We start from the raw sequence: 13014 nt of genomic DNA, 5'->3' as shown, positions 1-13014 counted from the left end.
AAGAAGACAACACGTTCATTAACAGCACCGACAGCACTACAGTAAACATGGTATTAACTCTACACATCTCAATCTCTCAACCTCTGCCATTTTCTCAATGAATTACTTACTAAATAGTTTAAGTATACAACAAAATGTTTCTTACTTTAAGACTTTTTTTCACTGTAACTTTAATTATGTGATTTAAAGCACTGAGACTTAAAAGCAAACCAGCTGTAAACCACGATGCACCCACCAGCATGCTTCACAGAATGTTTTTTTCTTCCATCTTTCCATACGTCTACAAATGTTCCATATACGAACATCATACATAAAGCATTGTCATCTCTAGAGCAAGGAAGATACAACTTTTCTGTTTTGTATTTTTTTTTTTTTTTTATCTCTCAGATGTTTTGGAAAATTTTTTAAATAATTTTAAATCAAGTATAAATAAATAACAATTAATACCCTTGTAATACAAAGGGGTATATATATATATATATATATATATATATATATATATATATATATATATATATATATATATATATATATATATTTGAAGCACTTACTAGTTTGCAATACATTTTAAAATGTGCAGCATTTACAAGTTAATAAGACAGAGTTGGTTTAAAACAGCAGCTTTCCTTCTTCTACAGAATAAGAAATAACTAAAAAAAAAAGACCAATATTTATGTCTGTGTGTCTAAAAATATATGTTTAATATTAATATTGTGATGTGTTAGATGGTGTGTTGGAACTTATTTATTCAGTGGTAAAATACATGGCTTTGTCAATTATAGCTAACTATTACTAGCAAACGAGCACAAGGTAGTTAAGCTGAAATTCTGCTCATGCAAAAAACAAAACCTTCTAAATAATGAACAAATACATTTTCTAAATCGATTTTGAGGTCTGGTGCCATTGATGGTGTAATAGTTAGCATCGATGAACATGAAATTTCAGCTTCTTGGTGTTAGTCTGTTCATTTAGCTAAGTCGCTTTTTAAGAGTCGACTCTTTCGGCTTCAAATCGGCTTATTTCCAAGTCTGCGATATTTATGACTGGTGATTCTGTGCTAACTTAAATCTGAAATTATTTAAGTTTACATTTTCCTTGTAATTAACCCTAAGAATATTGCTTTACAATAAATTATATCAAATATATTTAATAATGTTTGAATCAGCTCTAAACATTCATCTAAAAGAATCGACTCACATAACTGCGACGTTTATTTTAACAATAACTCTTGTTTATATATTTAATGACAACATGCTTCAGAAACAATAAGGCATGTCTTGTTTCTAAATGAAAGATTTTATAAAATGTGAGTCGCTTGTTAACTGGAACAGTCGAGTTGCTGATTTGGGTCAAATGATCTGACTCAATGAATCGAGCCAGGGTACAGTCCTGCCCCCTAGTGGATATATTCTGAACTATGTTCCTTAACTGCTAAATCACAACTAATATGGCATTTAAATGAAATTTTTAAGAATTGGTAGATTTAAATATGCCTCATTTGTAAACATCAAGAAAATAAAAAAAATGAAAGGTTTCAGCTTCGAGATGGGACAGTGAGTTTTTGTATTGGCAGAAATATTTAAAATACATAAAACTAAGCACATTTGTCATCTAAACAAAGATTCACAACCCTTAAAGAAATGTCATGTCAACTTCATTTGTGATCATACGTTGATGAGACGTAAAGATGCTTTCACGATCACCATGTTATACTTTGTAACTGCTAATGTGAATGCAAGTAGACGTCATAAAAAATAACATGATCACATGAAAATTTGTGGGGGAAAAAAAAGATCATTCAAAATAAATCACATCTGGAAAATATTAAAGCAATTCTGTAAGGGAAGGAGACATCTAAAACAACAGTGGTAAATAAATTAATTCTAATATCAAAATAAAAGTCATAGCTTCAGCTGTTCTAAACCAGGATGAAGTCCTCAAAGTTGGTCCTCATGATGGTGTCTTTCACTGCTGAAAAAATTAATCGGATATTTTCCGTGTCTGTGGCACAAGTGAAATGTGTGTATAGGCGCCTGCATGCGTCTGAGTTCTGAGCTTCGTACATTTGGAGAATGAACTTCTTCGCTGCTTCTGCATTATTCTTGGGACCTGGAGGAGAGAAAAAAAGGATTACACTGTGTTGTGTGTAGTGTTGCTTACGAAAAAGAAAGAAAGAAAGAAAGAAAGAAAGAAAGAAAGAAAGAAAGAAAGAAAGAAAGAAAGAAAGAAAAAGGAGTAGTAGCCAAGGCACTAATATGAGATGCGGCCATTTTAAGGACTGTTAAAGATCCCATGATGCACTACAAACACCAGGGAGCATCGTGTTCCTTTTCTGGACTCTCTGGATTTACTTGTACATTTTCTCTGGGGTGTGCACAGTTTCTATCCACTGTAGCTGTTTCTTTCACCACAGGCTTCAGTCCAGATGTCATAAGACTTACCCACTACTGTACTCATAACCATTTGTTGTCTTTTTATACCTCAAACCACTCTCCAGTCCTATAAACAGCCCTTAGCCACTGAAGTTACAGGAGTAACACTAATCCCCACCACTAACAGGCATCACTGACAACCTTCCTGATTTATCCTTGTTATTGAATAACAGAACTGAGCACTGCTGCTTTCTCAGCCATTTTACTAAATACGGTTACACCCTTCAGTGAGGAAAATGATTTGAGGAAAAAAGCTCAAACCGTGACCACAATAACCACAGACACACCCTTAAAAACACTCGAGCTGGAAAATAAAGTGCTGATGTGTTGGATGATAAAAAATCAAATCTGGTGGAATTCTAATTTGCATAGAAGGATAAAAAAGATGATAAAATTCCCTCAGGCTATCAGACGAGTTAACAGTCACAACTAATACACCCTACAGCATACTTTCACAATATGTATCACAATATTATACACACTGGACTATACATACACACTGCATTATACACACTGGACTATACATACACACTGCATTATACACACTGGACTATACATACACACTGCATTATACACACTGCATTATACACACTGGACTATACATACACACTGCATTATACACACTGGACTATACATACACACTGCATTATACACACTGCATTATACACACTGGACTATACATACACACTGCATTATACACACTGGACTATACATACACACTGCATTATACACACTGGACTATACATACACACTGCATTATACACACTGGACTATACATACACACTGCATTATACACACTGGACTATACATACACACTGCATTATACACACTGGACTATACAGTACATACACACTGCATTATACACACTGGACTATACAGTACATACACACTGCATTATACACACTGGACTATACAGTACATACACACTGCATTATACACACTGGACTATACAGGACATACACACTGCATTATACACACTGGACTATACAGGACATACACACTGCATTATACACACTGGACTATACAGGACATACACACTGCATTATACACACTGGACTATACAGGACATACACACTGCATTATACACACTGGACTATACATACACACTGCATTATACACACTGGACTATACAGTACATACACACTGCATTATACACACTGGACTATACATACACACTGCATTATACACACTGGACTATACATACACACTGCATTATACACACTGGACTATACATACACACTGCATTATACACACTGGACTATACATACACACTGCATTATACACACTGGACTATACATACACACTGCATTATACACACTGGACTATACAGTACATACACACTGCATTTATACATACTGGACTATACATACACAGAGAGTCTGATTCGTAACCCAAAGTTTGTGGGTTCGAGTCTCGGGCCGGCCACGACTGAGGTGCCCTTGAGCAAGGCACCAAACCCCCCAACTGCTCCCAGGGCGCCGCAGCATAAACAGCTGCCCACTGCTCCTGGTGTGTGTTCATGGTGTGTGTGTGTTCACTGCTGTGTGTGTGCACTTTGGATGGGTTAAATGCAGAGAACAAATTCTGAGTATGGGTCACCGTACTTAGCCGTACGTCACGTCACTTTCGATACCATCCGATGCACATCCATGTCACTTCTGTACCTGTACAATCTGTTTTGCACCTTATAGCATTTTATATCTAATATATTTACATATATTTACACATACACATATATAAGTACATATTATATATAATGTGTAGTGCTACTGTAAGGATGCCCAGTAGTACACTGTGTGTACTGACTGTAAGAAATAAAAAATGTGTAGTGTAAAAATAAGACGATGATGTTGAAGATCTTAATAAAGAACAAGAAGTTTATTCCAGCATATCAGTGACAAAACACATGGTGTACTTTGGGTTCGTCTGAGTCGGTAGGAACCCAGAGCAAATCCTGCTCAAGCCTTATATACAGTTTTCCCTTTTGGTATTTTAAATGAAGTTCCGCTTTGAATGGGCACTGAGGGTAAGAACTGAATGTCTCCCAAATGGCTGGGCTACACCTTGTTGTCTAGCTGATGTCTTAAAATGTTAATAAAGGTCACGGTCACGTACACCTTGTCTTGGTATTGTTACAATTGCTAGCACCCAAGTTGTCACTTTAAATGGTAATCGCGGCCACGTAGACCTTGGCTTGGTATTGTTATCAACCAAGTGGTCACTTCAAATGGTAATCACGGTCACGTAAACCCTTTGTTCGTGGTGATCCCTAATGTCCTGCCGCCGTCCGCATATTTATAATCGAATCACATTTATACGTTTAGAGTCCTTATGATACTTCTTAGGAATGAGCTCTTTTTAGATGTGTACCTTGGAGTGGGATTTGGGTGCAATTTCTGTAATTTCTTACAGACTATATGTATGAGCATATTGCACATGTTCATTGGTTGATCATGTGCATAAAAGTGACTTGACTTGACTTGAAATGTGTTTTATTAGCTTGAAGCTGCGAAACATATTTAAAACCACGGCTACACCGACATATTTCCCATTTGAGTTTTTTGCTACCGGTGCTAGTTATTTAACTAGTTGCTGCACTACTCATCCCCATTAGCTGCCAGAAGCGTTAGACTATCAGCTTAACTATAATACTTAGCAAAAACTAATTATCTAACTGATTAGCCATCTAGAACTAGCTAGCTGGGTTTATCGTTATTTTAGTTGAACAGTAACACGATGTGTCTTTTACAGCAGTTTTATTTTAAGTCTAGTCAATACATTTTGACTCCTCTTCAGCGTTTAATGTCATGATGGTGGACAGACTTGGTGCTTGTACTGATTTATCTGTGGGACTTTAATGAACAGAAGCCAGATATGATTATTTGTGTTAGGAATAAGATATCTGTACTGTGAATAAGATAAACCAGTGGTGTGTGTGACTTGTTAGTTTGCCTGTTTATATTTTTGCTTAGTCCTGAGCAAACAGTTCACGCTCTTCTCAGCTCTTCATTTACAACCTCACTCATCACTCATTTTCTACCGCTTATCCGAACTACCTCCGGTCACGGGGAGCCTGTGCCTATCTCAGGCGTCATCGGGCATCAAGGCAGGATACACTCAGGATGGAGTTCATCTACAACCTTCTCAATTCAATTCAATTCAATTCAATTCTATTTTATTTGTATAGATTAACATTGTCTCAAAGCAGCTTTACAGAACATAAACATAGAACAAAAGGTTAATATAAAGAATAATATAAAGATTAATAGAATACTCTTCTCTGAGTAATCTTCTTAAGATCCGATATTAATGTGTTCGTTTTTTTGTATTTTTTTTTAACTTTTGTTTTCAGACTCGTTTGTTTTTCTGTTCACATTTAGAAGAATTTTAAGATTACAGCTTTGTTAATTGCTTTGTTTTTATTTATTTATTTATTTATTTATTTATTTATCTGTCTGTCTGTCTGTCTGTCTGTCTGTCTGTCTATCTATCTATCTATCTATCTATCTATCTATCTATCTATCTATCTATCTATCTATCTATTTTTTAATAAATAAAAATGACTGACGAAGCCAATTTTCTGCTCCTTGCTTAAAAAAAGACGGTTTCAAGACTCATACAAAAGTGTTGTGTTTTTCATTTCTTATTGATACTAAACTTATGAAAAATAACAATAAGTAAAGCAGTAATTATGTTATTTCCCCAGACAAATGCAACGTACTGCTGTAGACAACTTACAGCAATTAATCCCTCAGTGGCTGGTTTAGTTCCCTGACTGGGAATCGAACCCCGGCCGAAGCTATGAGAGCGTGTGCTACCTACTGCTGGACCACCGGGGGTTAATGTACTGTACTGCTGTAGATAATACTGTAAAAATGGTGGCTATGGTATTTGTTAATTCCAGCATTATACTGTACATTTCCAACAAAAGGTTTTACATTGCAGTGGAGAATGTGTAACCCTCTCACCTTTGTATTCAGGATAGTAGTCTTCAAGGTGAGACTTGGAGATTTTTTCTTGAAGGAGATCAGTCTTGTTGAAAAAAATGATCATGGAGGTCCTCTGGAAGAACGGGTAGTTGATGATGGTCTTAAAGAGTGCTTTACTCTCTTCCATACGATTCTATGATTAGACAAAGTGCATAGTTTCAGACGCTTGTCTCAGTTTAGATGTCAATGTGAGGAAGCATGAGTGAGCCTGGAAAGCATGAGTCTTACCTCGTTCGAGCTCTCGAACAGGACCTGGTCATACTCGTTCAGTGCCACCAGGAAGATGATAGAAGTCACGTTTTCAAAACAGTGGATCCATTTCTTCCTCTCGGAGCGCTGACCCCCTACATCAACCATCCTGTTATAACATCCCAGGTGTTTAGGTACATAACATAAACCTCATGTTAAAACTAGTTTTCTTCAACATCTCACCTCTCACCTGAATACAACAGAGCTGAGCTTAAAGAAGTACTCGATGATTCCTGTAGTGCGAACACGGACCCGGAGAATATCCTGCTCAGAAGGCACGTAAAGAGGAGCTGATATCCGCTCGATATCATCCAGGTAACTGCAAATAATTGCAACCACAGGTCTAAATGTACAAAGAATTTATTTGAGAAATTAGTGGATTATCGTAATGTATACAAACAGCCAACTCACTATTTGGTCGAATCAGATAGCTGGTACTCTCTTCTGCGGTCGTAGCACTCCTGCATCCCGGGATCTTGCCACATGCTGCTTATAGCCTCGGCATAGCTCTTATCCATAGAGCTCATATCATACGACTTCACCTGAAGCAGCATTGCAGCATAATTCTGAAACACACAAACAGCCTAAAAATCCATCCCTCGTTTACTGATTAGCTTTCTTTCTTTCTTTCTTTCTTTCTTTCTTTCTTTCTTTCTTTCTTTCTTTCTTTCAGTTTGGCCTTTTGGCTTGAAATTATTTACACTAAAGAACTGAAAATAGACCTAATTATAAATAAATTAGCTATCTAATTGAAGCTAAGAGTTACAGAATCATGTTTTCATCACTTTTCCTTTGCTAGAGTCTACGACAGTAGATCTGCTGAAAAGTAGCACATGCATTATTTTCTGAATAAATAAGAAGCTTGTAAGGTTTACTATGATTTGTTTTTGCAGAGCCTTTTGTGTCATGTGGTAAAGTGATATGTGAAGATATGGAGTATCTTATTGACTTCAGAGTGGTTGTGTGTGTACAGGCTCTAACCCTCAGGTCGAGTGCTTACTGTATTTTTATCATTTGTGAACGGGATCTCCAACAAGTTCATGGCCTTGATCATGGCTTCCACTGCAGTAAATATATTCTCAAAGATGGACGCGGTAAACGTCCTCCTGTCATCCTCCGAGTAGCCTTTTCCATGGATGATCCTCATCTGCTTGATGAAGGTGCTTTTTCCACTTTCGCCTGTACCTATAGACATTAACTGGTTAATATTAAGATACTTAGCAATCTGACTTGTAGACATCTGACTGTGACATTGTAATAGAGACAGATTGGTGGTAATATGTACTTTCTATCTATCTATCTATTTGCTCCAATGATAGAGAGATTAACCTATAGTGAGGTAGGACATTATACAATCTACTTTGTTTACTCAGGCTGAACTTAGATCTCTCACATATGCAAACTCCGCACACACAAGGCGGAGGCGGGAATCGAACCCCGACCCTGGCGGTGTGAGGCGAACATGCCCCCCTGAATTTAAACAAACTGACCCCAAATTATCCACTTCATATTAAACTACATTTAAAAAAAAAACACAATGAAATAAGGGTGCTAATAATTATGAAACTGAGCGTATGGCTGTTTAATAAAACCTAATTGATTTGTTCTTATCTTGCACCTTATGACCTACTTTATAAGGTTTTCCTATTAAAGTGTTTGACTTTGACTCTCGTAGCCTTCAAACCTACAGAAAGGTCTGTCTTACATACAGTCCTGATTTATAAATCTGAAATTTAAAGTATGTAATGTGTTCATTGTGTTGTTTAATGTTGTTGTTTACATGTACTCTGGGTTTGAGAATTTCAATTAGCTTGTAGGAGGCACGGTGGCTTAGTGGTTAGCACGTTCGCCTCACACCTCCAGGGTTGGGGGTTCGATTCCTGCCTCCGCCTTGTGTGTGTGGAGTTTGCATGTTCTCCCCGTGCCTCGGGGGTTTCCTCCGGGTACTCCGGTTTCCTCCCCCGGTCCAAAGACATGCATGGTAGGTTGATTGGCATCTCTGGAAAATTGTCTGTAGTGTGTGATTGCGTGAGTGAATGAGAGTGTGTGTGTGCCCTGTGATGGGTTAGCACTCTGTCCAGGGTGTATCCTGCCTCGAGATAGGCACAGGCTCCCCGTGACCCGAGAAGTTCGGATAAGCGGTAGAAAATGAATGAATGAATAAATGAATTAGCTTGAAGCTATCTGATTCTAAAAAGTCCTAACATTGAACAGATACAAATAGAGTAGGTATATATAACTAGAAGGTGTACTTTTCCTTTTGTTTGAGAATATAATTGTGCCTCAGACTTTCATAGGATTCCATGAAATCCAGGAAAAAGAGTCACATGAGCAGGATTTTTTTTCTTTCAATCGAGCAAACAGTCACACACGAAGATCCCGGGACAATGAAAAAGTGCATCGAGCAACATGAACTTGAGTCAACAATTGTGGACAATCATTTTACAAGGTTTATTCTTTCATTCTTACAAATTACCCGGTGATGGTGCAGTTGTTTAAATTGCCACAAATTTGTTTATATGAGTTAGACTGATTCAGACAGATAAACAGCAGCGGTAAAGACTTGGAGTGACGAAGAGCTGTCAGTTTTCAGTCAGTGTGTGCTAAGGCTTATATTAAATAAATGTTATAAATGTGAAACTTCTGGCTTAGGCCCCGCCCACTTTAGGTTTAAATCTGAATGCAGATACAGATACAGGCGAATTAGGTTCATAGAAAATATACTAAGTAATTAGACTTAATTATAAACAGACCTAAATACACTGAGAAAATGTCTTTTTTTTTCTTCTCAGCTCTGTAATAATGTTATCAAGCTGAACATCAGACACGTGTTTATCTCTGCTATCACCTACATCAGCATTTTTTGTCAGCTAGCAAGTTCCTTTCCAAATATATAAAATTACAAATTACATAAAATATTAAGTCTGACATTCACCTATTTGATATGATAAATTTGTAACTAACAACTTAAGTTAATAATGCATAATGTATTGATTTAAAGATGCAAATATGACAAACACGGTAGGTTTTGAGGGCCACAGGCAGAAGATGAGTGTGGATTTGCATCCGTATGGACGAGGACACCGATCAAACCTAGAAATTCAGAATTCACGAAAGAACCGTAGCGTTAAAGCACGTAAAGTTGTCGACGTACCTAAAAGCAACAGCTTCACCTCTTTCTCCACTTGTTTTTTGGACTTGCTAATCTGTCTCTCAATCTCTTGGTGGATTCTCTGAGCTTCTCGTTCTTCTCCCGACATACAACAGCAATCCATCACGACTCCGAGAAGTAGTTCAGGCGTTAACGTCGATTTAGACAACTTTTCCGAGCTTTCTAAAACGAACGAAACCCGATGACGAAGGATGGATCTGTCACACAGGTTATACCACAGACTGGCTATAGAACCGAATACGTCCCTCCTCGCCGTGTGAACGAGGCGTGTTAGAAGACAACACCTGCTTGACATGAATGAATGTAATCCTTCCTCATTCCTTTCTCATGCCTCTGTTTTCTATCCCTAACCAAATCAGTTAAGGAAAAAAATCGCAGAAAGAATTTTAAGCATCTGGTGTTTTACAGAACAGAAGACATAATAGAAGTTAGAATTCAGAAACAGCACTTTGAATCTTGGGTTCCTGTTTGAATGAAAACACAGAAATAAAAAAATATTTGGATCAATTTGGATTTAAAAAAAAATAAATGTTATAACGTTTATTCACAACATCCAGGTGATTCAGTTACACTCGTTCTTGAGGATCAAGTTGGTCAAAACTGATTAAACTTACACCGAGGAGAACAAAATAACAAATAATCCTTATTGTTTTCTAAAGGGCTTCCCAGAATCAAGCTCTCTGAACACGAAAGGAATGTGCTGTATGATCTCGACATTCAAGTCCAACCACTTATGCTTTTCTACTCAGGAGCTCCAGAAATTTGTTGGTTTCAAGTTTCTCCGATTTGCGAGTAGAGGATGTCGTCTTCTGTACGGCTCGAGAGATCGTCTTACGTGCAATTTGGCCGACGGGCAAATATTTGTGACCCGTGCCGAGATTTTGAAAATAATTCATATATTTGGTATGAGAATAGAAAGACCAAGAAGAAATAATAACAATAAGGTGGATAATAAAAATCGAACTATTTAAACAATGGTTGCTATCGTGTGCAGGTAAAGACTGGAAATGTAGACATTCTTCCTCTTATCTTATTAAACAGTCTCATATGACTCTATATAATATTATATCCAGTAGGTCATAAAAGCGAAGCCTTTGTAGGGATTGCAAGCAAGTGAAGTTTAATTTGAGTCATTTTAGGAATGGTTTAAACAGCAAAGTAACATAAACAGCCCATGGGGGGGGGGGGGGGCATTGGACGACGACAAGGAGTTCATTATGGATCCTTTTCCAGAACATTGCGAACATTTCAAGAACATCACAGATCGTTAACAAAACAAATTTCTTTTTGACAACAGCAGCCCTTCATATGTGAATGCTTATAAGGATCCATTAAGGATGAAATAATCTTTAATGAAAAAAAACTTTAATGATGATGATGATGATGATGATGGATTTTGTCCTAATTCACGGGCGTGCTGTCTGTAATTTTGGAAGAAGGCGACCGGAGAGACCCACCGTCGTTCGTTACACTGGCCTCCTTTTTAACACTGATTGCATATCCTGAATTCATCATTGAAGAAAAAATATACTGAAGTGTGAATGGGGTGCCAAAACTTTCTAAATAAATAAAAAAAAATAGGACCTTCGATAGAGGCAGCGAGCGAAACGGATGAACGGCTGAAATACCGACGGTATACCGATGACACACAGTTCTAGAGCGAGCACTAAAGTTGTGGAGTTAGACATTTGGGGGGAAAACAAAAAAACAAAAAAAAAAACAGATTGTGTGTTTAAAAAAAACGTTCGTAAACAAACAGAGTGATGGCGAACGTTAGTGGAGCGTATATTCCTTTGGCAATATATCAGAAGCATATTGAATAGCAAAAAGTGCGGCGTTTGTAACATACTAGCACTCGACTCTTAACCATTCACTGTTAATCATCATAAAGACGACGAACAGCGTCTTTTAGAGTAAAAACGCGCACGACGTTTCCGTCTCACTGAGTAAGTAACCAGGTGTGTACATTATTAATACTCAGAGTGTGAAGCGTTTTCGGGATGAAACCAGAAAACTCCTCAGTGGCTCTTCTTCGTTGTGGCACAAAGCTCGGAAAACTCATTAGCGTCGTTTCTCTTTAAAATGAAATAATACAAGATGGACGCTGTGAACAAGCTCCAAGGTGCAAATAAATTACGCAGTAGTGAGCAGTTTGTATTCGGTGATATTATCGTTCAAAGACAAAACGGTAAATCAGTCTCCAACTTTGCCTGTGACGGGGAGAAGAAAGAAAAAAAAAAAGAATTGACGTCGCCCTGGACGCCTTCTAAGCGTCATTTTAAGCTTAAGCCCAAGCCGGAGAGGCGTTTCGGTTTGTCTGTCTACACCAGATTGTACTCCTTCAGGTTGAGCTGCAAGATGGTGTCCTTGACGGCGGCGAAGACGAAGCGAATGTTTTCCGTATCTGTCGCGCAAGTAAAGTGAGAGTAGATGATTTTGTCACTGTCGGGATTCAGGTCGACGAACATCTTCAGGATGAACTCCTTCCCTGCCTGAGCGTCTCTCTGGGGGCCTGACAGTGAGAAGGAGAAAAGAGAGCAATGAGAGGAAATGATAAACAACATACAGTATCTTAATATCTTAGTATGTTCTTAAGTTTCTAAAAGCTGGTAGAGTTATGAAATGACTCTATGACATGAATCCATACACACCAGATATTAAAAATCTCTTGATCTCTATTTTATATATATATATATATATATATATATATATGTAATGTATGCTCACAATATATAAGGCACATCAACCTTGGAGATAATTAATTCAGAGGTATTTAAGGCTGGCTATTTAAACACTCCCCAACCAACATCTGTACAGCTGCTCGTTCGTGCAACAATCCGATCGAATTGTGAATTTGTGCGAAGCTTAATATCATGCACGATTTTTTTTTTCACCCTCTACGTGAAATTACAACGTAGAGACGTTAAAAGAAAAATGATCAAAATCATCTTAGGGGCAAATTTAAAATGTTACAACAGCCTAGTTGCTTAAGAGAGCATTTCCTTTTATAACCGGGTTCGCTGCTGTGTTCCAATCCCGTTCAGTCCGGTGTTTAAAAGCCGTTAACATAAAGTCAATGAAGTGAGTCTTATTAACCCCCGAATGAAGATCAGAGGTCTCTGTAGGACTTTCTATACACCTTCTTGGTTTAGTCAGATTGCCGGTTCACAGA

At 37.6% G+C, this 13014-nt stretch overlaps 2 protein-coding genes across 3 annotated transcripts in view; both read right to left on the bottom strand.

The window, feature by feature from the left end:
* Positions 1 to 1549: 1549 nt before the first annotated feature.
* Positions 1550 to 10220, bottom strand: LOC113641424 (guanine nucleotide-binding protein subunit alpha-14-like). Its single transcript, XM_027144096.2, has 7 exons — positions 9825 to 10220; positions 7671 to 7855; positions 7082 to 7236; positions 6861 to 6989; positions 6650 to 6779; positions 6401 to 6554; positions 1550 to 2109 (listed from the first exon to the last, which is right to left on the bottom strand). Exons 1-7 carry the CDS (start codon positions 10135 to 10137, stop codon positions 1919 to 1921), a joined length of 1257 nt encoding a protein of 418 aa, XP_026999897.1. The 5' UTR covers positions 10138 to 10220; the 3' UTR covers positions 1550 to 1918.
* Positions 10221 to 10939: 719 nt separating this feature from the next.
* The window catches only part of LOC113641433 (guanine nucleotide-binding protein G(q) subunit alpha-like), a 10463-nt gene continuing 8388 nt past the window's right edge, over positions 10940 to 13014 (bottom strand). For both annotated transcript variants that reach the window (XM_027144116.2, XM_047809220.1), the window contains exon 8: positions 10940 to 12354. In XM_027144116.2, coding sequence (XP_026999917.1) covers positions 12164 to 12354 — 191 coding nt within the window. In that variant the 3' untranslated portion in view covers positions 10940 to 12163. The remainder of the gene's footprint in view (positions 12355 to 13014) is intronic.

This window comes from Tachysurus fulvidraco, chromosome 26 (assembly GCF_022655615.1).
Source record: "Tachysurus fulvidraco isolate hzauxx_2018 chromosome 26, HZAU_PFXX_2.0, whole genome shotgun sequence".
NCBI lineage: Eukaryota > Metazoa > Chordata > Actinopteri > Siluriformes > Bagridae > Tachysurus > Tachysurus fulvidraco.
Note: the sequence above shows the minus strand (reverse complement) of the source record. Positions and strands in the feature narration are given on the sequence as shown.